This window comes from Pleurodeles waltl, chromosome 5, assembly GCF_031143425.1.
Source record: "Pleurodeles waltl isolate 20211129_DDA chromosome 5, aPleWal1.hap1.20221129, whole genome shotgun sequence".
Classification (NCBI taxonomy): Eukaryota; Metazoa; Chordata; class Amphibia; order Caudata; family Salamandridae; genus Pleurodeles; species Pleurodeles waltl.
The window spans coordinates 1,800,432,642-1,800,460,174 of NC_090444.1; the positions used below are offsets into that span (position 1 = coordinate 1,800,432,642).

Sequence of the window (27,533 nt, forward strand, 5' to 3'; positions counted from 1 at the left end):
TTTGCCCTTCTCCAGGCTTCGCGCTTCCCGTTCTTCAATAGGTAAGTTGATGGGAATCCGGATGTCCGGATTCCCGTCTTCAATGGCTCTGTTCTCTTTGGGACCTGCCGGGTGCCGTTCCGATCTGGGATCGGCGCAAAATGTAGCTGGGGAGCCCGTCACAGGACTGAGATCCGGAGTGATAAAGGCCTGATATTTGCCTGAAGCCCACGCCATAAAGAGAATTTAACCGCCCTCTCTTTAATGATCTTGGTGTGGGTAAGGTCACACTTCTCACATGACATTCTCATATTTGAGCCCATTCACCAGACCGACGTTATGAGAATCTGACAGCGACACTATTTGAGAGAAGGGAAGAAAATAAGTTACTTACCTGTAACTGTGGTTCTCCAGTATTGGTATCTTTCATAGATTCACATGCTTGAATCATTCCCCGTCGTCGAAGTGGGAGTCCCACGGTACATAGAAAGCAATAAATAGAGAATGTTTTTTTTTTTTTTCCATTGAAGTCAATAGGAAAAAACACATTCAATTCTATAACTATCAGCCTCATTAGAAAAAGCCCAAACTTCAGCCAGTCAGGCGAGACCACCCCTTTAGAATCCTCAGCACAGAGGCTCAGTCCTCAGATTTCTCCGCACTAGTGATTACAGGAAAGTAAAAGAGGTGAGCCCCTATGGGGAGGAGGGTGGGTCGCATGTGAATCTATGAAAGATACATACCAATACTGGAGAACCACAGTTACAGGTAAGTAACTTAGGGCCAGATGTAGGTAGCTTGCAAATTGCGACTTGCAATTTGCGAGTCCGTGCGACTCGCAAATTGCAAGTCGCAATTTGCTATGCAGAAAGGTGTCTCAGACACCTTCTGCATCTCGCAATGGGGTCGCAATGACCCACCTCATGAATATTCATGAGGTGGGAAGCAAATTGCGGCCCCATTGCGAGTATGGGCACTCGCTAACATGGAGGCCTGCTGACGTCAGCAGGCCTCCATGTTAGCGACCTGCTTGTCAATAAAGCAGGTTTTTTTTTTTTTTTAAGTGTAGCCCGTTTTCCCTAAGGGAAAACGAGCTGCACTACAAAAAAAACGAAACCTTTAGTTTCGGATTTTTCAGGGCAGGGAGTGGTCCCATGGACCACTCCCTACCCTGAACAAAATATTTTGGGGTGCAATCACAAACTGGAAGGGGTCCCATGGGGACCCCTTCCAATTTGCGATTGGGTTACCATCCACTTGAAGTGGATGGTAACTGCGATGCCATTTGCGACCGCATATGCGGTCGCAAATGGTATTGCATCCCAATGCGACTCGCAAATAGGAAGTGAACACCCCTTCCTATTTGCGAGTCTGAAATGCATTTTGCGAGTCGGTAACGACTCGCAAAATGCATTTCTGCATTGGGATACGCGTTTTGCGACTCGCAAACGGCAGATTTTGCCGTTTGCGAGTCGCAAAACGTTTGGTACATCTGGCCCTTATTTTCTTCTCCAGTATTGGGGTATCTTTCATAGATTCACATGCTTGAATCAGAGTAGTCAGCAGTAAGTAAGATGGTTGAGTTCTGAAACACCAGAAGCATGCCTGCTCATAATTTATCCTATATGGACTCATATAGGTAATTAAAATTTGCTAATCAACCTCCTAAAAGATTATATACATGAATATATACATATACACATAGATATATTTACATGAAAAATATTAGTCTGGTAATACGTAGAGGATGGAGGGTAAAATATTATTGGCTCACCTTATGCAAATAAATTACGTAACACTGCTTGTCCTACCGCGGCATCCATTCTGTCAGTAGCTTCCAGGCAGTAGTGCTGGGTGAAGGTGTGGGCACTTGTCCATGTTGCCGCTCTGCAGATCTGGCTCAGAGGGACTCCTGCGAATAGAGCTGCTGAAGTGGATACCGCTCTAGTGGAGTGCGCTCTGACATTGGATGATAACGGTTTCCCTGCTAACTGGTGGCAGAGCTGTATGGCAGAAGAGATCCAGCACGCTATGGTCTGCTTAGTAACGGCCTTGCCTTTATTGATCCGTCCATAACTAATAAACAGTTGCTCAGATTTACAGAAATTGCTAGTCCTTTGTATATAGAATTTTAAACATCGTTTAATGTCTAGAGAATGTAATGCGCGCTCTGCTGTAGTTTGCGGATTTGGAAAAAATGTTCTCAAAACCACCGACTCATTTATATGAAAAAACGATGGAACCTTAGGTATAAATTTTGGATTAGTTCTCAAAAGGACCACCTCTGATTTGAATTGGAGGAAAGGTGGTGAGATTGTGGAAGCCTGGATATCGCTAACCCTCTTCGCTGATGTCAAGGCCAGCAGGAGGGCTGTTTTAAAAGAAATTAATTTGAGGTCTACCTTATGAATGGGTTCAAACGGATGCTTCATTAACTGGGAGAGCACAATATTCAAATGCCACGGAGGTGGAGGACGGTGAATCGGCGGAAACATCCTGAACAAGCCCTTAAGAAATTGCTTTATTATTCTGGATGACCATAAAGATGGTGACTGAGATGTTCGTCAGAAACGGGATATAGCAGCAAGGTGCACCCTAATAGACTAATGTGAAAGGCCTGATTTAGCTAAATGCAACAGATATGGCAGAATCTGTTCAAGAGAGGACTTTAGAGGATGAACGTTGGAAGTTGAACACCATATGCAAAATCTCTTCCACTTGAACTTATATGTCCTGTTTGTAGACTGAGCCCTGGCACAGGCAAGTACCTCCCTGCACAGGCAAGTACCTCCCTGCAATCTGGAGGAATATCTAGGCCGTCAAATTCATAGAATTCAGGAGCCAGGCTGATAAACGAAGAGACGTCGGGTTGGGATGACGGACCTGACCCTGATTCGTTGTTAACAAATCCGGTAGTGTTCTCAGTCGAATGTGAGGCTGCTCCGAGAGTAATAGAAGTTCTGTGAACCAAAACTGGCGTGGCCATTTGGGAGCAATTAATAGAAGTTTGCATGGCTCCCTCTTCATTTTCTGTAGAAGTCTCGGGATGAGTGGAAGCGGGGGAAAAGCATATGCATAAATCCCTGACCATCTGATAAAAAACGCATTCCCCTTTGATCCCTTTTGTGGTCGCCAGCTTGCGAAGTGTTGGCATTTCTTGTTGTCTCTGGTCGCGAACAGATCCAGACTGGGTTTGCCCCAACGACGAAAGAGGCGGTCGAGAACTGACTGAGTTCCCACTCGTGGCAGCTGGTTCGAGTCCTGCTTAAGGCATCTGCCCAGGTGTTGGTGATCCCCGGGAGATGTTCTGCTCTGATGGATATCCGATGTTGAATCACCCAATGCCACAGCTTCTGCGTTTCTAGTGACAATGCCTGCCATCTTGTGCCCCCCTGTTTGTTGAGCTAATACATGACTGTGGTATTGTCTGTTCTTATCAAGACTGATGAACCCCTGATGTTTGTGAGGAAGGACTTGAGTGCCAAGGAAACTGCCCTTAACTCCAATACGTTTATGTGAAGAGTCGACTCCTGAGTGGACCATTTCCCTCTCACTGAAAGATCCTGCAAATGTGCGCCCCATCCCTCTAAGGATGCATCTGTTGTTATAATGTGCACTGGCTTGTCCTTCAGGAATGAGAGACCTTCCGAGATGAGGGGCGTATCCTTCCACCATGAGAGCTTGTTTTGCTGATGGGGTTATCCGAATTACATTGTCGAAAGAACCTTCTATTTGTTTCCATTGATTGTCTAACTGCTGTTGAAGTGTTCTCATGTGCAGACGACAGTTTTCTATAAATGGAATGCAAGACGAAAGCATACCCAGAAAAGACTTGTAAGTCCGAACAGAAGCGGACCTTCATTTGCTGAGACGTGCTGCTAAATCTCAAAGCCTCTTTCGTCTGTCGTGTGAAGCAAAGGCTTTTGCTTGGACTGTGTCCAAGACGGCTCCTAGAAAGGTGATGTTCTGGGAAGGATCTAGATGAGACTTGGGGTAATTGACTGTCAAGCCTAGTGTCCCGAAAAGAGATAGACGTGTCTTCGTGTCCCTGGCAGCTTTTGACGTTGTTTGTGCCTTTATTAGCCGGTCGTCTAAATACGGGAACACCTGTATTCCTAGTTGCCTGAGGTGGGCTGCAACTGGTGCCAAAACTTTGGTGAATACTCTTGGGGCCGACCTGAGGCCAAAGGGCAACACTCTGAACTGGTAGTGAGTGCCTGCAACCCTGAATCGTAAGAATTTCAGATGACTGGGGTGAATGGGGATGTGGAAATATGCGTCCTGGAGATCTAAGGATGTCATAAAGTCCCCTCGGTTGAGTAGGCGCAGGACGTCTTGAAGGGAGATCATGCGAAAAGATTGCTTCTTGAGGTATTTGTTGAGAGAACGAAGATCTAAAATAGGTCTCCAGTCTCCTGTCTTTTTCCGTATAAGGAAGAAGCGGGAGTAAAAACCTGTTCCCCTCTGGCACCTTGGTACGATCTCTATTGCTCCCTTTTTCATTAAGATAGTAATCTGTGCCAGAAGTTCGTTGAGATGGGCCGGCGGGGGACCCCTTGGTGGTACATGAGGGGGAGGCTGGTTGAATTCTAGTGTATGTCCTCGGTTGACAATATCGAGTACCCATTTGTCTGAAGTAATTTTGGACCACTGGTGGAGGAACTTGGAAATTCTGCCCCCTATTAGAGTGTTGATATAGGGGTTGGGTGCAGGCATCCGATGAAGGTCAGTGCTTTCTTGCCGTCTCTTTGGTTTTGTAAGTCGACTTTCCTCTCGCTTGCTGTCTGAAATGCGTGGATGACTGTTGTCGAAAGGAATGTGGTTGTTGCTGGCCAAAGGTGGAACGAAACTGTCCCTGGTAAGAGGAGTATTGACAGTACTGATGTGCGCCGCCTCTATAAGAAAAGGTCCCTCTCGCTCCCCGAAAGGGCTGTCTCTTGTATTGCAATGTTGCCAGAGATCTGGCTGTCTCAGTGCTTTAATGGATTGCAACTCATCATCCACATGGTTGCCGAACAAGAGTTCGCCATCATATGGCATGTCCAGGATCTTTAATTGCACCTCTGGTCTAAAAGAACGAGATTTCAGCCACCCTTGACGCCTTAGTACAGCCGCTCCGGCTAACTGGCGGAAACCTGTAGATAAGATGTCTATGGCGCAGTCTATGATCTCAGCAGAGATCTTTTCACCCTCCTGTAGAATCTTGCGCGCTTCTGCTCTACTATCTTCAGGTAACATGTCTATAAACTGCAACATATCGGACCACATCTGGCGGTTGTACCTTCCTAGGATTGCTAGGGAATTTGCTGCTCTAACTGTAGTGGCCGCCATCGTTGAGAACTTTTTCCCAATCGAATCCAACCGACGTCCTTCTTTGTCTGGGGGGGCAGTCAGAGATACAGATGGATTTCTGGACCTTCTCAGAGCTGCCTGCGATATGACCGAATCTGGTTTAGGGTGACTAACCAAACATGCTGGAGAATTGTCCGATGCTTTATATTTTTTCTCAAGTCTCAGTAAGACTGCGGATATGGAGGATGGAGTCTGCATGACCTTAAAGGCCCTCTTCCCAAATGAAGTCAACAATGGGTATAGCCCTTACTGACTTCCTAGTATCCTCCTTGAAGTCATATAGAAAACAGTCTGACTGCTTTGATGTTATTGGCAGTTGGAATCTTTTTGCAGCTCTTTCCATCACACTATGAAAACCACCAATATCCTGCGGTGGAGAGTCTACTGGCGGAGGCGTAGAAGGAGATGGTGTTTGAATTTGATATTCATCACATTCTGGAATGATTGAGTCAGTGTCCTGAATTTCACCTTCTTCCTGCTCGTCCTCAGATGAAGGTGGAGCAATATCCTGTCCAGATGAAGGAGCTGGGATAGGATCAGGAAATTCAGATGGTCAAGCAGGGGTGGACACTGGTATATGCGGAGGTTGCACCGGGGTAGAGGAGCCAGGTGGAGGAAATCTAGAATAATAGTCCTGCATCATCTGCTGTAGGTTAGCTATCAACGAGACAGGCATCTGAACCGTCTGCTCCTGCTGCTCTTGAGGCTGCAGGTGACTGTCTCTGCTGATCTTAATAAGGCTGGTCACTTTCTTCTTCATCCTCCTCTTGACACTTAATCCGTAGTTCAGAGGGGCTACGTGCCACCGGGAAGAAACCATCATCCGAATATATATCATCTTCTTCCTCCTCGTCAGCAAAGAGATGTTGCAGAGGTACTGGTGTGACTTTACTGGGTGATGTATGTGATGGAAGTAGGAGAGAAGACTTGCTCTTTATTGGTAGAATTCTCTGAGGTAGGTAAGGAGATGCTCCAAAATGCTTGGGTATCGGATCAGGATATTGAGCCGTCGACGGTGCGTTTGTCGATGGTGTTCTCGTCGACGGTGTAGGCGTCGACGGAGCCGTCGTCAGTGGAGCTGTTATCGGTGATGCAAGCGTCGACGAAGTTGCCGTCGACGGTGCCAATGTCGACAAGGTTTCCGTCGACGGGGCTGCCGCCGACGGGGTTGCCGTCGACAGTTGTGTCGCCGTCGCTGCTTCCGTCGGTGAGATCGTCGACGAAGAACCTCTGAATTTACCCGATGAGTGCGTCGGCGGTAGAGATTTCATCCTCTTACCCATTGACGGTTTCTTTGTAATCTTCAAGGTGTGAGCAGACGATGGACCGTATTTCAAGCTCACCGACGTTATAGTCGTAGATGACAGTGGAGACGAGGTAACGAACATTGGCGACGATGGAGCCGTAAACGTGGCCACCACTGTGGTCGTCGAAGGAAGGCCTGCCGTCGACGATACGCTCGTCGGTGTCGTCAACAGGGTGGATCTCCTGGATGTCGACAGTGGCAGGGAACTCGAAGGTCTTTTGAGCTTCTTTGAGGAGGAAGCAGGTGTAGATGGCTCTGAACGAACCTTACCACCAATTTCTCTGGATGTTGAAGCTTGTTCTTCAGGCCTGTCATTAAATGCATACAGCTTCTTGGCTGACTTACTGCTCTTGGGGAGAAGCTCTCCACAGACCTCTTCCTCTTCTTTGAGGCCACTGATGTGTCGCTGTCCTCCTCCTCAGAAAGAGCTTCTCTGGCCTTTCTTTTCTGAAGACAAAGTAAGAGCCTGGCTTCTCTGTCTCTCAGAGTCTTATTGGGAAAGGTCCTGCAGATCTTACAGTCTTTGACCTTATGCTGTGGATGGAGACAGTATATGCATTCCTTGTGAGGGTCCTCACAGTGAAGCCTTAACTTTCCACAGGTCCCACAAGGTCTAAACAAACCTTTTCTTGCTGTAGACATGATGGAAAAAGTACTACAGTAAGAACAAAAGTGAAAGTTGAAGAATATCTCTAGAAGAGAAAGAAAACTGAGCAGAGCTCAGGGAGACTCCCTTACACATGACGTGCAGTAGAAAATCTGAGAGACTGAGCCTCTGTGCTGAGGATTCTAAAGGGGTGGTCTCGCCTGATTGGCTGAAGTTTGGGCTTTTTCTAATGAGGCTGATAGTTATAGAATTGAATGTGTTTTTCCTATTGACTTCAATGAAAAAAATATATAATTTCTCTATTTATTGCTTTCTATGTACCGTGGGACTCCCACTTCGACGACGGGGAATGATTCAAGCATGTGAATCTATGAAAGATACAAAGCAAAACACAAACGCTGTGGGATAGCGTAACTGGATGGACGGAATGCGGAACCAATCAAACATTCACCCCCAGTCACAGATCTGGGTTTAATCCATCCATTATTTTGCTCACCATGCCACCCCAGTTTGAACCCAGCCATATGCAAATCAGTCTTGACCCTGTTCCTCATGGGAACAGTCCAGCCCGAACTGCCAGGCCAGGTTCTCCCTGGACCGGAAACAAGCATCCTGGGACCGGTTTCGGGGTTTCACCCCTCATCAGCCAGGCTAGCTTGAATCCAGTGGCACAGTGAGCCCAGGACCCACGTCTGGGCATACCCGGCGCACTTAGGGCGGCAAAAGCAAAGCAAAACACAAACGCTGTGGGATAGCGTAACTGGATGGACGGAATGCGGAACCAATCAAACATTCACCCCCAGTCACAGATCTGGGTTTAATCCATCCATTATTTTGCTCACCATGCCACCCCAGTTTGAACCCAGCCATATGCAAATCAGTCTTGACCCTGTTCCTCATGGGAACAGTCCAGCCCGAACTGCCAGGTTCTCCCTGGACCGGAAACAAGCATCCTGGGACCGGTTTCGGGGTTTCACCCCTCATCAGCCAGGCTAGCTTGAATCCAGTGGCACAGTGAGCCCGTATCTATGAAAGATACCCCAATACTGGAGAATGAAAATGTCACTTACCCAGTGTACATCTGTTCGTGGCATCAGTCGCTGTAGATTCGCATGTTTTGCATAGCTCGCCATCTGGTGTTGGGCCGGAGTGTTACAAGTTGTTTTTCTTCGAAGAAGTCTTTCGAGTCACGGGACCGAGTGACTCCTCCTTTTGTCTCCATTGTGCATGGGCGTCGACTCCATCTTCGATTGTTTTTCCCCCGCAGAGGGTGAGGTAGGAGTTGAATTGTAGTAATAGTGCCCATGCAATGGAGTGACTAAGTATGTACTTATTTAAGGTTGAAATTATATATATACAAATAGTTGAAGGTAACTTCCGAACTGCTACAGGCTCCCGGGGAGGCGGGTGGGCACATGCGAATCTACAGCGACTGATGCCACGAACAGATGTACACTGGGTAAGTGACATTTTCAGTTCGATGGCATCTGTCGCTGTAGATACGCATGTTTTGCATAGACTAGTAAGCAGTTATCTCCCCAAAAGCGGTGGCTCAGCCTGTAGGAGTGGAAGTAGTCTGAAACAATGTTCTTAATACGGCTTGACCTACTGTGGCTTGTTGTGCGGATAACACGTCTACACAGTAGTGCTTGGTGAAAGTGTGAGGCATAAACTATGTGGCTGCCTTACATATTTCTTGCATTGGGATGTTTCCTAGAAAGGCCATGGTAGCACCTTTCTTTCTGGTTGAGTGTGCCCTTGGTGTAATGGGCAGCTGTCGTTTAGCTTTAAGGTAGCAGATTTGGATGCATTTAACTATCCATCTGGCTATACCTTGTTTTGATATTGGGTTTCCTGCATGAGGTTTTTGAAATGCAATAAATAGTTGTTTAGTCTTTCTGATGTTCTTTGTTCTGTCAATGTAATACATTAATGCTCTTTTGACATCTAATGTATGTAGTGCCCTCTCAGCTACGGTATCTGGCTGTGGAAAGAACACTGGAAGTTCCACTGTTTGATTTAGATGGAACGGTGAAATAACCTTTGGTAAAAATTTAGGATTAGTCCTTAGGACGACCTTATTCTTGTGTAGTTGTATAAAAGGTTCTTGTATTGTAAACGCCTGAATCTCGCTTACTCTTCTTAGGGAAGTAATGGCGATGAGAAATGCAACCTTCCAGGTTAGGAACTGTATTTCGCAGGAGTGCATGGGTTCAAAAGGTGGACCCATAAGTCTAGTTAGGACAACATTTAGGTTCCATGAAGGAACAGGTGGTGTTCTTGGTGGTATAATTCTTTTAAGGCCCTCCATGAATGCTTTAATGACTGGTATCCTATATAGGGAAGTTGAATAGGTAGTCTGCAGGTATGCAGATATTGCTGCAAGGTGTATTTTAATGGAAGAGAAAGCCAGGTTAGATTTTTGTAAGTGAAGCAAGTAACCCACTACATGTTTTGGAGTCGTGTGTAATGGTTGGATTTGATTAATATGGCAGTAGCAAACAAACCTCTTCCATTTACTTGCATAGCAGTGCCTGGTGGATGGCCTTCTGGCTTGCTTTATGACTTCCATACATTCTTGGGTAAGTTGTAAGTGCCCGAATTCTAGGATTTCAGGAGCCAAATTGCTAGATTCAGCGATGCTGGATCTGGGTGTCTGATCTTTTGGTTGTGTTGTGTCAATAGATCTGGCCTGTTGGGCAATTTGATGTGGGGTACTACTGATAGGTCTAGCAGCGTTGTGTACCAGGGTTGCCTTGCCCAAGTTGGTGCTATTAATATGAGCTTGAGTTTGTTTTGACTGAGTTTGTTTACCAGATAAGGAAGGAGAGGGAGAGGAGGAAAAGCGTAAGCAAATATCCCTGACCAGTTCATCCATAGGGCATTGCCTTGGGACTGGTTGTGTGGGTATCTGGATGCGAAGTTTTGGCATTTTGCGTTCTCCTTCGTCGCAAACAAGTCTATTTGAGGTGTTCCCCAGAGTTTGAAATAGGTGTTCAGAATTTGGGGGTGAATTTCCCATTCTTGGACCTGTTGGTGATCTCGAGAGAGATTGTCTGCGAGTTGATTCTGAATCCCTGGTATAAATTGTGCTATTAGGCGAATTTGGTTGTGGATTGCCCAACGCCAAATTTTTTGTGCTAGCAGGCTTAACTGCGTGGAGTGTGCCCCCCTTGTTTGTTTAGATAATACATTGTTGTCATGTTGTCTGTTTTGACGAGAATGTATTTGTGAACTATTATTGGTTGGAAAGCTTTTAGTGCTTGAAAAACTGCTAGCAGTTCTAGGTGATTTATATGCAGTTTTGTTTGATGTACGTTCCATTGTCCTTGTATGCTGTGTTGATCGAGGTGTGCTCCCCACCCTGTCATGGAAGCATCTGTTGTTATTACGTATTGTGGCACTGGGTCTTGGAAAGGCCGCCCTTTGTTTAAATTTATGTTGTTCCACCATAGAAGCGAGAGGTAAGTTTGGCGGTCTATTAACACCAGATCTAGAAGATGACCCTGTGCTTGTGACCACTGTGATGCTAGGCACTGTTGTAAGGGCCTCATGTGCAGTCTTGCGTTTGGGACAATGGCTATGCATGAAGACATCATGCCTAGGAGTTGTAATATCATGTTTGCTTGTATCTTTTGTGTTGGATACATGCGTTGAATGATGTTGAAATTTTGAATTCTTTGTGGACTTGGAGTGGCTACTCCTTTTGTTGAGTCTATTATGGCTCCTAGGTATTGTTGTACCTTGCACGGCAGAATGTTGGATTTCGTGAAGTTGACGGTGAACCCTAGTTTGAAGAGGGTTTGTATGATCTGATTTGTGTGGTTTGAGCACTCTATTAACGAATGGGCCTTGATTAGCCAGTCGTCTAGATATGGGAACACATGTATTTGCTGCCTTCTGATGTGTGCAGCGACTACTGCTAGACATTTGGTAAAGACTCTTGGTGCGGTTGTTAATCCGAAAGGCAATACCTTGAATTGGTAATGTATTCCTTTGAATACAAACCTTAGGTATTTCCTGTGCGATGGGTGTATTGGTATATGGAAATACGCGTCTTTGAGGTCTAAAGTTGTCATGTAGTCGTGTAGTTTTAGCAATGGTAACACTTCTTGTAGTGTGACCATGTGAAAGTGGTCTGATTTGATGAATGTGTTTACTATTCTGAGGTCTAGGATTGGTCTCAGCGTTTTGTCCTTCTTTGGTATCAGAAAGTACAGTGAGTAAACTCCTGTGTTTATTTGTGTGTTTGGTACTAATTCGATTGCATTCTTCTGCAATAGTGCCTGCACTTCTATCTCCAGGAGATTGGAATGATGTTTTGTCAAATTTTGTGCTTTTGGTGGTATGTTTGGAGGGAATTGTAGAAATTCTATGCAATAACCATGTTGGATAATTGCTAGAACCCAAGTGTCTGTAGTGATTTCCTCCCATGCTTTGTAATAATGACCTATTCTTCCCCCCACTGGTGTTGTGTGGAGGGGGTGAGTGACATGTGAGTCACTGCTTAGTAGTCGGGGTTTTGGGGCTTTGAAATTTTCCCCTATTCCTAGGGAATTGCCCTCCTCTATATTGTCCCCGAAAACCTCCTCTGTACTGTCCCTGGTAACTGGACGGTGTTGCCTGGGAGGTGCTAGCTTGTGTGCCCTGACCCCGAAACCCCCCTCTAAAGGGTGTTTTAAGGAATGTGCTGTAATTCCCTCTGCTCTGCGGGGAGTAGAGTGCGCCCATGGCTTTACCAGTGTCCGTGTCCTTTTTGAGTTTCTCAATCGCTGTGTCCACTTCTGGACCGAACAGTTCTTTTTCGTTAAAAGGCATATTGAGAACTGCTTGCTGAATCTCTGGTTTAAATCCAGACGTTCGTAGCCATGCATGCCTTCTGATAGTTACAGATGTATTAATTGTCCGTGCAGCTGTATCTGCAGCGTCCATGGAGGAGCGTATTTGGTTGTTTGAAATGTTCTGTCCCTCCTCAACCACTTGTTTTGCCCTCTTTTGTAGGTCCTTGGGCAGATGTTCAATGAGATGTTGCATCTCATCCCAATGGGCTCTGTCATAGCGCGCAAGTAGTGCCTGAGAGTTAGCGATGCGCCACTGGTTTGCAGCTTGTGCTGCGACTCTCTTACCAGCTGCATCGAACTTGCGGCTTTCTTTATCTGGGGGTGGTGCATCTCCAGATGTGTGGGAGTTGGCCCTTTTCCTAGCTGCTCCTACAACGACAGAGTCTGGTGGCAGCTGTGTAGTGATGAAAACCGGGTCTGTAGGAGGCGCCTTATACTTTTTTTCCACTCTTGGTGTGATTGCCCTACTTTTGACCGGCTCCTTAAAGATTTATTTTGCGTGCCGGAGCATACCAGGGAGCATAGGCAGGCTTTGGTAGGAGCTGTGGGTGGAGGAGAGGGTGTTGAATAAAAAGTCATCCTCGACTTGTTCTGAGTGGAGGCTTACATTGTGAAATTGTGCTGCTCTAGCCACCACTTGAGAATACGCAGTGCTGTCCTCTGGTGGAGATGGCTTCGTAGGGTACGCCTCCGGGCTGTTATCTGACACTGGGGCGTCGTATAAGTCCCATGCGTCCTGATCTTGGTCACCCTGGCTCATGGTGGTGTGAGCTGGGGAATGTGATGGAGTTTGTGCTGGTGAGACGTTAATTACAGGTGGAGGAGAGGGTGGTGGAGTAACCTTTTTCACCACCTTTGTTTGTGGTGTTTGTTCAGTTTGGAACTCCAATCTTCTCTTTCTTCTAATAGGGGGAAGGGTGCTTATTTTTCCTGTCCCCTCCTGTATGAAAATACGCTTTTGCGTATGGTCTACATCAGTGGATTGTAGCTCTTCCTCAAACCTATGCTTTCGCATTTGGGAGGTTAGCGATTGCTCTTCTGTATAAGAGCCTGAAACTGGGTCGGTTGCAGTTTGTTTTGGCACCGAAACCCTGTCTGCATCTTTTTTCAGCTCCGAGGTGACTTTTTTCTTTTTCGGGCCGAAACCTCTCGGCGTCGATCTTCGTCGGTGCCGCTGTCTCGGCGTCGAGCCGTGTCTACACCGGTATCTCGGTGTCGATGCTTGTCTCCAGCACTTTCTCGGTCCCGAGAAGGCTGCGTGCCGGTGTCTCGACCGGAGTCGGACGATCTCGGCACTGTTTGGGCCTTTTTCGGTGCCGACGGTTGGTCACCGAATTTATGGGTCGAGCCATGGCCTGGTGGCAGTGGCGTCCCCTGGGCCTTGTAAATCTTCTTCTGAGTGGTTTTCGACGTCTTACTCACGGTTTGTGTATCGTCGAATCCTTCGGAGTCCGATTCGTGGATCGAAAAGGTTCCTTCCTCTTCTTGTTCCTCGAACTCTCGGTGGGCTGTCGGCGCGGACGCCATCTGAAGTCTTCTGGCTCAACGGTCTCGGAGTGTTTTTCGGGACCGGAACGCACGACAGGCCTCGCAGGTGTGTTCACTGTGCTCAGGTGACAGGCACAGGTTACAGACCAAGTGTTGGTCTGTATAGGGGTATTTATTGTGGCATTTGGGACAGAAGCGGAACGGGGTCCGTTCAATCGGCGTTCTTCTGCACGCGGTCAGGCCGACCAGGCCCCGACGGGGGATCGAAAAACTACCCCGAAGGGCACCGGAGCTCTTCGATCTTTCGACGCGGTGTTGAATCTAACTACGGCGATCCCGAACGCAACAATACAGACGAAAATCTTCCGAAATTAGCTATCTTTCCGTTCCGAAACTCGGAGCGACAGGAACACGTCCGAACCCGATGGCGGAAAAAAAAACAATCGAAGATGGAGTCGACGCCCATGCGCAATGGAGACAAAAGGAGGAGTCACTCGGTCCCGTGACTCGAAAGACTTCTTCGAAGAAAAACAACTTGTAACACTCCGGCCCAACACCAGATGGCGAGCTATGCAAAACATGCGTATCTACAGCGACAGATGCCATCGAACACATGGTTTCAACCCCGACATTTTTGTGGAGGCATTCTGTCAAAAGACCACAAAAGACCATCTGTGAGGAAATGTCCTGAGGAGAGCAACTCTGATCTGCACTGAAGAGTGAGAGGCAAAAAGGAACAATGCTCTGGGATGGCTTCCAATATAGTTTCTTGATATTTCATCTGGTGTTGGTCCTGGAGTTAAGGAGGCACCTATTGCCAAACGAGAGCAGTTTCTAAACTTTCCAGATCCTAACTGGCACCTTGAGTAGATTCAAGAGATGAGGAATATGCCAGTAGAACTAGCCATCAGCAATGCATTAATTAATTTGTACACGTGACACAAAAAACACTGATAACTTTTCTTTTTTGTTTTCATTTTACTCGGTGGGCCTAACAAAAGATTCTTTGGCAGGCTTAATTCAGTATATTGAACACCCTGAGGGCTTTTACAATTAGTCCCAATCACAATGAGCCTTCCATCTGCCCCACAAACAGCAAAGTCCAATGTGAAGCTATTTTGGTCACTGTTTGTCTTACCCCAATGAAGCTCTGGATAAGTCGCTTGAAGTGGTATTTCCTTAGGATGTAGTCCTGTGGTGAAATGGCTGTACCAAGAACTTTTTTATCGTATGATGACAAGAAATAATCTTTAATTTCTGGGATTCGATTAAGAACTTCCTTCAGTTGTTCGTATCGAGGTCGCTGCAGAAAGAGAAGAAGGAAAAAAGTTTGTGGTGTTAATTAAGATAGCGAACAAAAAGGCTGTTAGCTGACTGGTGAAGCAGAAATTATTTGACAAAGCAACAGCACAACTTCAAAATATACTGCCTTTTATTTCTTTAACATTGTGAATAATTTGACTTTTTCTAGATTCGATTGCCATAAGCATTACCAGAATGGTCAGGGTGAATTGACAACCTCTATATTCCTATGGGTAAGCACCCTCACCACAGGAGTATGTACACTGCCCACTCATTCCATTTTTACCCTTTATTAGGTCACAACCATTGAAATAAAGTTTGTTTTAAGGCAGCTTAGAGTATTACGGTCATCGGTAAAAAAAAAAAAAAGGCACTACTCACCGATGAAGGAAGGAAAACGGACATTAACCAGTCCATCCTAGTTGGTAATCTCGAGTTCTTCCAATTTTGAGCCAATACGAGCCTCCCTCTCCTCAACAATGCGGGGAGCATTCATAGAACCCTCACTTTTCCACATCACTGACTAATTGTAGGAAGTTGGCTCTGTATATACTATTTCAAAGTAAGAAATAGTGTGCAAAGAGTCCAAGGGTTCCCCTTAGAGGTAAGATAGTGGCAAAAGTAGATAATTCTAATGCTCTATTTTGTGGTAGTGTGGTCGAGCAGTAGGCTTATCAGAGGGTAGTGTTAAGCATTTGTTGTACACACACAGGCAATACATGAGGAAAACACACTCAAAGACTTACTCCAGGCCAATAGGTTTTTATATTAAAAAATATCTTTTTATAGTTTATTTTAAGAACCACAAGTTCAAGATTTACATTAAACACTTTAAATGTAAGGTACTTCACTTAGATACTTTAGGAACTTTGAATTAAAACAATATCATGTACAGTCTTTGTAAAAATGGCAATAAGCTATTTTCAAAGTGGACACAGTGCAAAAATCAACAGTTCCTGGGGGAGGTAAGTAAGGTATAGTTTCTTACCTGTAACTCCAGTTCTCTCGTAGGAGTATTTCCATGACAGTCATAAGCTTTGAATATTCCCCGCCCGCCTGCGGGGACCACGGAGCACTTTTTCCAATATAACTTCTTAAGTGTCCATGTTCGCCTTACTTCAGAAAGGCCTGCCAAGTCACTTAATGTCCCCATGGAGCCTATAGGAAGGGCTACAGTGTTCAAACGTCTTCATTCAGATTGTCCTTGAAGTAAATGCATTAAATTGCCTGAACAAATGAATATAATTTTTCAGAAAAATTCCTTCACAAACCTTTTTATATCAGAAAACCCGTATGAAGGAGTGCAGAGCAGTGTAGCCCATAGGCTGTCATTAGTAATGAAGAAAAAGTAGACTGTGCTTTTAAGAACAGCCAGTCCTCCAGTATCCCATCATGCCTAGAGAGAGGCAGTTACCTCAGTTCTTTTTGCAGGCAGTTATTAGCTGATAAGAAATATTAACCTAATAAAGCAATCTATATGTTCCCCCGGGGAGGTGAGGAGGTTGCTTATGACTATCATGGAAATACCACTACGAGAGAACTGGAGTTACAGGTAAGAAACTATACCTTCTCTCGTAGGGGATTTTCATGTATAGTCATAAGCGTTGAATAGAATAGCAAGCCCATCCCATAACATGCGGAGGAGCAGATAGAGTAGTAAGAGAATATTCTCTCAAGCAAAGAGGTTCCTAAGAGAAGCCTGTCCTACTTGAGTATCTGCCCTAGCATCTGAGTCGAGGCAATAATGTTTAGTAAAGGTGTGAACCGAACTCCAAGTCGCAGCTTTACAAATTTCTGGTAATGGAACATTCCGCAATAAAGCAGTCGTTGCCTACTTGCCTCTGGTGGAATGTGCTTTTGGTTTACCCTGTAGGGTTTTCTTAGCTAGTTGATAGCAAAATAAAATACAGGAGACTATCCATCTAGATATTGATTGCTTGGAGGTGGCTAAGCCGGTACGGACCGTACCATAATTAAACAGTTGCGAAGTTCTCCGTATGGTATTGGGCTTATCTAGATAAAATTTCAACACCCTCTTAACATCTAGAGAATGGAGAGCTCTCTCTGCTGTAGTAGAAGGGTTTGGAAAGAAAGTAGGTAGGGAAATCGACTGGTTGATTTGAAAGTCGGATATAACCTTGGGTAGAAATTTAGGATGAGTTCGTAGGACTACTTTAGAGGAGTGAAATACTGTGTAAGGCTCGTGGGTACAGAGGGCCTGGATTTCACTAACCCTTTGTGTTGAAGTGATAGCCACTAGAAAGGCCGTCTTCCAAATGAGGTGTTGGAGAGATGCCTTGTGTATGGGTTCGAATGGCTGTTGCATTAGACGTGAAAGGACCACATTAAGTTCCCATGGTGGAGAAGGACGTCTAACTGGAGGAAAGACCTTCTTTAGCCCCGCTAGGAAATCTTTGATAACTGGAATCCTAAAGAAAGAGGTTTGCGAAGGAGTTTTCCTATAAGCAGTTAAAGCTGCCAAATTAACTTTTATTGAAGAAAGTTGCAGGCCAGATCGTACCAATTGTAACAAGTGAGGGTGAATGACATCTTCCTTGCAAGATGTAGGGTCTATCCCCTTAGAGGAACACCAGATGCAGAATCTTTTCCACTTGAAGGAGTATGCTGAACGAGTAGATGGCCGCTTTGCCTCCTTTAGGATTTCCATACAATCCTGTGGAAGGTTTACATGACCATACTGGACTAATTCAGGAGCCATGCTGCCAAATTCAAGGAGGAGAGATTAGGATGTCTCATTTGTCCTCCGAACTTCGTCAGGAGGTCCGGTCTGCAGGGTAGCCTGAGATGTGGCCGGAGTGATCGGTGAAGGAGATCCGGGAACCACCACTGTCTCGGCCACTCTGGTGCAATGAGGATCATCGTGGCTGACGTCAGAGAGTTTGAGGAGGACTGCTGGGATCAGCGGAATTGGTGGAAAGGCATACAAAAATCTGTTGGACCAGTCTATCCACAGAGCATTCCCCAGCGATTTTGGGTGGTAAAACCTGGCGGCGAAGTCGTGGCATTTCCTGTTTTCTTCTGTGGCGAAGAGGTCGATAGAAGGTGTGCCACACAAACTGAAAATGTCTCGAGTGACATCTTTGTTGAGTACCCACTCGTGGTTCTCTTCTAGAACTCTGCTGAGGGCATCAGCTTGCATATTCTGAACCCCTGGAAGGTGGGTTGCCATTATGCTCAATTTCCTGGCTAGGAGCCAGTGCCATATTGTCTGGGACTCTTGAGACAAGACTCTGGATCTAGTGCCCCCTTGCTTGTTCAGATAGTACATAGTGGTGGTATTGTCTGTCTGTACCAGCAAGTTGTCGGTGGTGATTGACGGTAGAAATGCCTTGAGAGCTAGGTGTACCACCCGTAGCTCTAGGAGATTAATGTAGTTCAATGATTCCTTGTGAGACTCTCAACCTTGTATTTGCAGGTGATCCATATGAGCTCCCCATCCGGGGAGAGAGGCATCTGTCACAACACTCTTCGTTGGAGGCTGTGCACGGAATGGCATCCCCTTTAGGAGATTGGCTGGAGAGCACCACCAAGTTAGAGATCTGATTGCATGGGTGGACAGACGAATTCGGTCTTCCCAGTTCCCCGACAATTAATTCCATTGGTCCTCCAGGCATTCCTGAAGCGGTCGCACGTGGAGGCGAGCGTTGGGTGTCAGAAAGATGCAGGATGCTATGGAGCCCAGAAGTGAGGGGTCTGTTCGCACTGTTGGGTGATGCATTGATTGGAGAGCCCGACACTTTCAGAGAATAGATAAGCATTGTTCCTCCGAAGGACACACTTTTGCCTGCAGTGTGTCTATGGTAGCTCCTAAGTAGTGTAACTTCTGGACAGGAACTGTCGTTGACTTGTGAAAGTTGATATGAAGGCCTAGCCGATACAGGAGCTCGCAGGTCATCTGGAAATGCAGTTTGGCTTCTGCATAAGTGGATGCTTTGATTAACCAGTCGTCCAGATACGGGTATATGAAAATTCGATTTTTCCTGAGATGAGCTGCCACCACCGCCATGCACTTGGAAAAGGTTCTGGGATCGAATGGTAGGACAGTGTATTGGAAGTGATCTTGACCCACCACAAACCTCAGGACTTTCTGATGCTTCTTCGCAATGGGGATGTGGAAATACGCATCGTGTAGATGCGCTGAGCAAAGCCAGTCTCCTTGCTGAATCTGAGGATATATCTGGTGTAAGGATAGCATTCTGAACTTTTCCTTTCAGACCCATTTGTTGGCAATTTTGAGGTCTAGAATCGGTCTGAATTCCCTCTTGTCTTTCTTTGGGATGAGAAAGTATTTGGAGTAAATACCCTTCCCCCGTTGGTTGAGGGGAACCGATTCCACTGCTCTCTTTTCGAGGAGGATGGAGACTTCCACCTTGAAGAGGTCAAGGTGCACAGTTGAGGGTTTTGGCGGAATGGCCGTAGGCGGTGTGGAAAACATGAGACAATATCTATTCTGCACAGTGTTTAAGACCCAAGCATCTGTTGTAATTCTTTGCCACACTACCAGGCAATTGGTGACGCTTCCCCCCACCGGCGTGGTTAACGAAATTGGGGGGAGGAAATTCTCAGGGTTTTGCGGTGGTAGGTTGTCGGGTACTCTGAGTGGACTGATGGGTCGATTGTCCCCTCTGTGATTTATGCTGAGGCTGGTAGGCTAGTTGGTGAGATCTTGTAGGGACCCATTGAGAGGTTTGAACCCTCTGCGTGGTGTAGCGGCGGTGGAAAGGACGGAAGGACCGACTTTGCTCCTTAGGTTTGTCAAGACCCACTGCTTTTAATGTGTCCACCTCAGCCTTCATACTTGCCATTTCATCATCTGCATGGGATCCGAATAGGGTGGATCCTGAAAATGGCAGATTCATAATTCGTTGCTGAGCATCCGGCTTCAATGACGTAAACCGCAGCCACGAATGTCTTCTCAGTGTCACACCATGGCAGTAAGAATGTGCTGAGAGTAAACACGCGTCCGCCGCCGCACTGATGATCTGATTGGAGACCATAGCACCCTCCTTGGCTATTTCTAGGAAATCCTCTGTGATCTCTTGGGAGATGCTCTGCAAACTGTAATATGGAATCCCACAAAGATCTATCGTACCTGCCCAAAAGGGCTGTGGCGCTTGCAGTCTTCATAGATGATGCAGCCGAACTGCAGACTTTACGGCCTGTTGAATCCGGCCTTTTACTCTCCTTATCCGGGGGAGAGGTGGACGACGGAGAGGTAGCGTGAGCTTTGCGAGCCGCCAATATGACCATGGAGTCCGGTGGAGGGTCTGAACGCAAAACCACAGGATCTTGCTCAGGAGGGCGATACTTTTTCTGCAGTCTAGATGGTGCAGGTCTTGTCGTAGCCGGTGTGAGGAAAACTTCCATAACAGGCTCTAAGAGGAAGGTACTAGGGGTAGTAAAGGTCTGGCAGCTGTACGCTGTTGTAGAGTTTCAAAGATGACCGACGTAGATGGTGTAGCGGCGACCATCGGAATGTTTAGTTTTGACGCACCTCGGACCAGCACTTCACAGAAGGTGTTAATATCAACTGGCAAGGACCGAGGTGGGGGTGAGTCCGATAAGGTAGGGGAGTAGTCTCTGGTAGAAGACCAAGACTCTCTCTCATGACCCCTTGATCTATGTCTAGATCTGCGGTGAGATCTTGAGCGGAATGAATCATGGCCATGACGTGAACGTTGGCACGATGCAGAGCGTGGCCTTGTTAGGACAGTAATTGGTACTTGAGGCACTGGAAGCGGTGCCGGTTTTGGTAACTCCTGACCCGTAGGCCGCGGTGTCTGTGCCTGAGGTGAAGTTGGCGGCAGATCTAGTGGAGGAGAGGCATGAGGAGATGCACGAGTAGAAGGCGACGAGGGAAGCAGCACTACCAAAGTAGATCGCTCTGAGGAAGAATAAATTCTTCTTCGCTTGTGTCTCCTCGACGTCGATCTTTCTCTACGTCAACGCAGTGCGGGACCTCGACCCATGACGTCTACGTTTACCTCTCGACGTCCATTCCGACTCCGCCGATCTGCTCCTCGATGTTGTGCGGTGCCTTGACGTTGAACGGCGACTCCTATACGACGTCGAGCCGGACTACGACGTAGAGCATGTTGGCGGAGTACTGCCTCTCGACGTCTATCTTAGACCTCGAGCTGGACCGATAGCGTTTTTGCCCTGAGGAACGCCTCTCAGACCTTCCACGACCACTGGAGGCCGAGGTATGAGCCCTGGTGGAAGACTGACCTTCCCCTCGCTCAGAAGTCCCACTGGTTCCTTGGCGTCTTCTCTCTGCTCTCCCTTGAAGGCAAATCTTCTCTCTGTCACGCAACGTGCGCCTGGAGAATGTCTTGCAGATGTTACAGCAGGCAGGTATATGTGAGGACAGCAGACAAATGATGCAGACGTCATGAGGGTCTGTTTTGACATTTTTTCTGCCACATTTTGGGTATTTGCCAAACAAGGAAGTCATTTTTTGAGTAAAAAAGCCTTAAATCTTGTCAGAAAATTTCAAAATCCAAGAGAGAATGACAAAAGACGTAGAATAAAGCCTTTTCTCTCAAAGTTTCTCTATATCTTTGAAGAAAAAAACCTAAAAAGGTCAAGCCCAATGCTCCAGGGTCCTGTCAGCAAGTGCCGGAAAAAAGAACTGAGAACTGCCTCTCTCTAGGCACGATGGGATACTGGAGGACTGGCTGTTCCTAAAGGCAGTTTCCTTTTTCTTCATTACTAATGGCAGCCTATGGGCTACACTGCTCTGCACTCCTTCACAGGGGTTTTCTGATATAAAAAGGTTTGTGAAGGAATTTTTCTGAAAAATTATATTCATTTGTTCAGGCAATTTAATGCATTTACTTCAAGGACAATCTGAATGTAGAAGTTCGAACACTGTAGCTCTTCCTATAGGCTGCATGGGAACATTCTTAAGTAAAGAAGTGCTCCGGGGTCCCCGCAGGCGGGCGGGGAATATTCAACGCTTATGACTATCATGGAAATTCCCCTACGAGAGAAAGGTTAGTTTTGAAGGTAAGTAAAACACTTACAAGTCCTAGTCCTGGGGCATAGGCAGCCCACCATTGGGGGTTCAAGGCAACCCCAAAGTTACCACACCAGCAGCTCAGGGCCGGTCAGGTGCAGAGGTCAAAGAGGTGCCCAAAATACATAGGCGCCTATGGAGAACAGGGGTGCTCTGGTTCCAGTCTGCCAGCAGGTAAGTACCTGCGTCCTCGGGGGCAGACCAGGTGGGTTTTGTAGAGCACTTGGGGGGAAGGGGGGGGGGGGGGAGAGTAGGCACACAACACCCTCAGCGGCACAGGGGCGGCCGGGTGCAATGTGCAAAGCAGGCGTCTGTTTTTTTTTATAGGTTCCAATGGAGGGACCTGGGGGTCACTCTAGCTGTGCAGGCATGCACGGGGGGCTTCTCGGACAGCCACCACCTGGGTAAGGCATAGGGTGGCCTGGGAGTCACGGGTGCAGTGTTGGTTCCAGGCGTTGGGTCCCTTGTTACAGGCAGTCGCAGTCAGGGGGATCCTCTGGATTCTCTCTGCAGGCGTCGCTGTGGGGGCTCAGGGGGGTCGTCTCTTGTTACTCACGGGCTCGCAGTCGCCAGGGGGTCTTCCCTGTAGTGTTGGTTCTCTGGATCATGAGCCGGGTGCAGTGTGTGGAGTCTCACGCTTCTGGCGGGAATCGTGCAGCCTTGGAAAGTTGCTTCTTTGTTACAAAGAAGTAGCTGGTTTTGAGCAGGGCCACTGCTCACGGGAGTTTCTTGGTCCTGTAGTCCAGGGCAGTCCTCTGAGGCTTCAGAGGTCGCTGGTCCCTGTCAGATGGGTCGCTGGTTGCAGGTTTGCGAAGTTGGAGACAGGCCGATAGGGCTGGGGCCAAATCAGTTGTTGTCTTTCTCCTTCTCTGCAGGCTTGTAGGTCAGCAGTCTTTCTTTCTTCAGGTTGTAGGAATCTGATTTCCTGGGTACTGGGGAGCCCCTAAATACTGAATTTAGGGGTGTGTTTAGGTCTGGGAGGGCAGTAGCCAATGGCTACTGTCCTTGAGGGTGGTTACACCCTCTTTGTGCCTCCTTTGTGTGGGGAGGGGGCACATCCCTAATCCTATTGGGGGAATCCTCCAAAACCAAGATGGAGGATTTCTAAAGGCAGGGGTCACCTCAGCTCAGGGCACCTTAGGGGGTGTCCTGACTGGTGGGTGATTCCTCCTTGTTTTTCTCATTATTTCCCCTGGACTTGCTGCCAAAAGTGGGGGCTGTGTTCAGGGGGCGGGCATCTCCACTAGCTGGAGTGCCCGGGGCATTGTAACACGACGCCTGAGCCTTTGAGGCTCACTGCTAGGTGTTGCAGTTCCTGCAGGGGGAAGGTGTTAAGGACCTCCACCAAGTGCAGGCTTTGTTTCTGTCCTCAGAGAGCACAAGGGCTGTCACCCCAGGCTGGCACAGACCAGTCAGTCCTGCACTGAAGGATTGGGTAAAATACAGGGGGCATCTCTAAGATGCCCTCTGTGTGCATTGTTAATAAATCCAACACTGGCATCAGTGTGGGTTTATTATTCTGAGAAGTTTGATACCAAACTTCCCAGTATTCAGTGTAGCCGTTATGGAGCTGTGGAGTTCGTTTTTGCCAAACTCCCAGACCATATACTTAATATGGCCACACTGTACTTACAATGTCTAAGAATGGACTTAGACACTGTAGGGGCATATTGCTCGTGCAGCTATGCCCTCACCTGTGGTATAGTGCACCTTTCCTTAGGGCTGTAAGGCCTGCTAGAGGGGTGACTTACCAATGCCACAGGCAGTATTGTGTGTGCATGGCACCATGAGGGGGATGCCATGTCGACTTTGCCTTTTTCTCCCCACCAACACACACAATCTGCAATGGCAGTGTGCATGTGTTAGGTGAGGGGTCCCTAAGGGTGGCACAACACATGCTGAAGCCCTTAGAGACCTTCCCTGGTCACAGGGCCCTTGGTACCACTGGTACCTTTTACAAGGGACTTATCTGTGTGCCAGGGGTGTGCCAATTGTGGAAACAATGGTACATTTTTAGTGATAAAACTCTGGTGCTGGGGCCTGGTTAGCAGGGTCCCAGCACACTTCTCAGTCACGTCAGCATCAGTATCAGGCAAAAAGTGGGGGGTAACTGCAACAGGGAGCCATTTTCCTACAGTAATCATCAACTGATCTTCTATAGAAGGGTTTGTCCAGTTAATATCCCATTGATCTAGTACTCAAATTCGAACACTAAGCCACTCCTACTACATCTGTTAGTGTGCTGCTCTGAAACTCAACATCTTGTGCTCAGTTCTCTTTACATTTAGAAAGTCAAAATGCATGGTAATGTCATGTATAGAGGATTTTCAAACTTGTTTTCTATAAGGTTTGAGGACACAGATTTGCAAAACATACTGCTGATTATCTGAACCATCTTTTGTTGGGATGATTTTTCCCAAGCCTTTATTCCGATCATTCCTGATTTTCAATTGTGTCTTGGAGTCATTTATTGTGATTAAAGCATTTTAGTTTTAGGCTCAGTTTTCCTATCTAATTTCATATTGAAAGAATATTTGAAAATCTGTGTTCTATGTTGACTTTTTTTTTTTTTGCAAAATCGCTAACTCCTTGCTGGCTCAAACAATATCAGATAGATATAAAGATAAATAGGACAGATATGTAAAATGGGAGATGGGATGTGGTAGTGAGAGAAAAGCTGAATAATATGAAAACGTTTTTGATTGTACTTGAGCTTTCTCCCACCTGCTCTTATACAATCCTGCTCGTCTACAGACTCCCAAAATGGGACTTCTCTTTTACCTCCTGTAGGAAGTTGGCTCTGTATGTACTATTTCAAAGTACGAAATAGCATGCACAGAGTCCAAGGGTTCCCCTTAGAGGTAAGATAGTGGCAAAAAGATAATTCTAATGCTCTATTTTGTGGTAGTGTGGTCGAGCAGTAGGCTTATCAGAGGGTAGTGTTAAGCATTTGTTGTGTACACACAGGCAATAAATGAGGAACAAACACTCAAAAGACAATTTCAGGCCAATAGGTTTTTGTATAGAAAAATATTTTCTTATTTTATTTTAAGAACCACAGGTTCAAGATTTACAAGTAATACTTCAAATGAAAGGTATTTCACTTAGGAACTTTAGGAACTTTGAATTAGCAAAATGGCATATACAGTTTTCACACAAATGACATATAGCTATTTTAAAACTAGACAGTGCAATTTTCAACAGTTCCTGGGGAGGTAAGTGTTTGTTAGTTTTTGCAGGTAAGTAAACCACCTACGGGGTTCAAGTTTGGGTCAAAGGTAGCCCACCGTTGGGGGTTCAGGGCAACCCCAAAGTTACCACACCAGCAGCTCAGGGCCGGTCAGGTGCAGGGGTCAAAGTGGTGCCCAAAACACATAGGCTTCAATGGAGAAGGGGGTGCCCCGGTTCCAGTCTGCCAGCAGGTAAGTACCCGCGTCTTCGGAGGGCAGACCAGGGGGATTTTGTAGGGCACTGGGGGGGGGGACACAAGTCAACACAAAAAGTACACCCTCAGCAGCACGGGGGCGGCCCGGTGCAGTGTGCAAACAGGCGTCGGGTTTGCAATAGGATTCAATGGGAGACCAAGGGGTCTCTTCAGTGATGCAGGCAGGCAACGGGGGGGGGGGGGGGGGGGGGAGGGGCTCCTCGGGGTAGCCACCACCTGGGCAAGAGAGAGGGCCACCTGGGGGTCGCTCCTGCACTGGAGGTCGGATCCTTCAGGTCCTGGTGGCTGCGGGTGCAGTGTCTTTACCAGGCGTCGGGTCTTTGAAGCAGGCAGTCGCGGTCAGGGGGAGCCTCGGGATTCCCTCTGCAGGCGTTGCTGTGGTGGGTTAGGGGGGTCAACTCTGGCTACTCACGGTCTCGTAGTCGCCGGGGAGTCCTCCCTGTGGTGTTTGCATTCAGCACCCGACGCCCCCAGCTCGACTTGTGGAGAACAAAGTCTCACGCTTCCGGCGGGAAACGGGTGTTGTTTCAAAGTTGCTTCTTTGTTGCAAAGTTGCAGTCTTCGGTGAACAGAGCCGCTGTCCTCTGCAGTTCTGGGTCCTTCTAGATGCAGGGTAGTCCTCTGAGGCTTCAGAGGTTGCTGGATCCTGGGAACGCGTCGCTGGAGCAGTGTCTTTAGAAGTGGGGAGACAGGCCGGTAGAGCTGGGGCCAAAGCAGTTGGTGTCTCCGTCTTCTTTGCAGGTTTTTCAGTTCAGCAGACCTCTTCTTCTTAGGTTGCAGGAATCTATCTTGCTGCGTTCTGGGAGCCCCTAAATACTCGATTTAGGGGTGTGTTTAGGTCTGAGGGGTTAGTAGCCAATGGCTACTAGCCCTGAGGGTGGCTACACCCTCTTTGTGCCTCCTCCCTGAGGGGAGGGGGGCACATCCCTATCCCTATTGGGGGAATCCTCCATCTGCAAGATGGAGGATTTCTAAAAGTCAGAGTCACCTCAGCTCAGGACACCTTAGGGGCTGGCCTGACTGGCCAGTGACGACTTGTTGTTCTCATTATCTCCTCCGGTCTTGCCGCCAAAAGTGGGGCCGTGGCCAGAGGGGGCGGGCAACTCCACTAGCTGGAGTGCCCTGGGGTGCTGTAACAAAGGGGGTGAGCCTTTGAGGCTCACCGCCAGGTGTTACAGTTCCTGCAGGGGAGGTGAGAAGCACATCCACCCAGTACAGGCTTTGTTACTAGCCACAGAGTGACAAAGGCACTCTCCCCATGTGGCCAGCAACATGTCTAGTGTGTGGCAGGCTGCTAAAACTAGTCAGCCCACACGGATAGTCGGTTTAGGTTTCGAGGGCACCTCTAAGGTGCCCTCTGGGGTGTATGTTACAATAAAAAGTACACTGGCTTCAGTGTGCATTTATTGTGCTGAGAAGTTTGATACCAAACTTCACAGTTTTCAGTGTAGCCATTATGGTGCTGTGGAGGTCGTGCATGACAGACTCCCAGACCATATACTCTTATGGCTACCCTGCACTTAAAATGTCTAAGGTTTTGCTTAGACACTGTAGGGGCATAGTGCGCATGCACTTATGCCCTCACCTATGGTATAGTGCACCCTGCCTTAGGGCTGTAAGGCCTGCTGGAGGGGTGACTTATCTATACCTATAGGCAGTGTGAGGTTGGCATGACACCCTGAGGGGAGTGCCATGTCGACTTAGTCGTTTTATCCCCACTAGCACACACAAGCTGGCAAGCAGTGTGTCTGTGCTGAGTGAGGGGTCCCCAGGGTGGCATAAGACATGCTGCAGCCCTTAGAGACCTTCCATGGCATCAGGGCCCTTGGTACCAGAGGTACAAGTTACAAGGGACTTACCTGGATGCCAGGGTGTGCCAATTGTGGAAACAAAAGTACAGGTTAGGGAAAGAACACTGGTGCTGGGGCCTGGTTAGCAGACCTCAGCACACTTTCAAATCATAACTTGGCATCAGCAAAGGCAAAAAGTCAGGGGGTAACCATGTCAAGGAGGCATTTCCTTACACCTCCACTTTCTAAAACCTTCTTTGAACACTTACACTTCATATGTCTAGTCTACTAATGGTATCGGATTTTAATGCATGGTCGGAACACCATACACAGACTTATTCACTGGAGTTTGATTCCTGCATTTTGTTAGGAATGAAGCAATTT

At 47.3% G+C, this 27,533-nt stretch overlaps 1 protein-coding gene across 2 annotated transcripts in view; it reads right to left on the reverse strand.

Moving 5' to 3' along the window:
- LOC138296808 (exportin-5-like) overlaps positions 1–27,533 on the reverse strand; it is a 1,097,230-nt gene that overhangs the window by 18,307 nt on the left and 1,051,390 nt on the right. For both annotated transcript variants that reach the window (XM_069236256.1, XM_069236254.1), the window contains exon 31: positions 14,712–14,876. In XM_069236256.1, the coding sequence (XP_069092357.1) occupies positions 14,712–14,876 (165 nt within the window). The remainder of the gene's footprint in view (positions 1–14,711; positions 14,877–27,533) is intronic.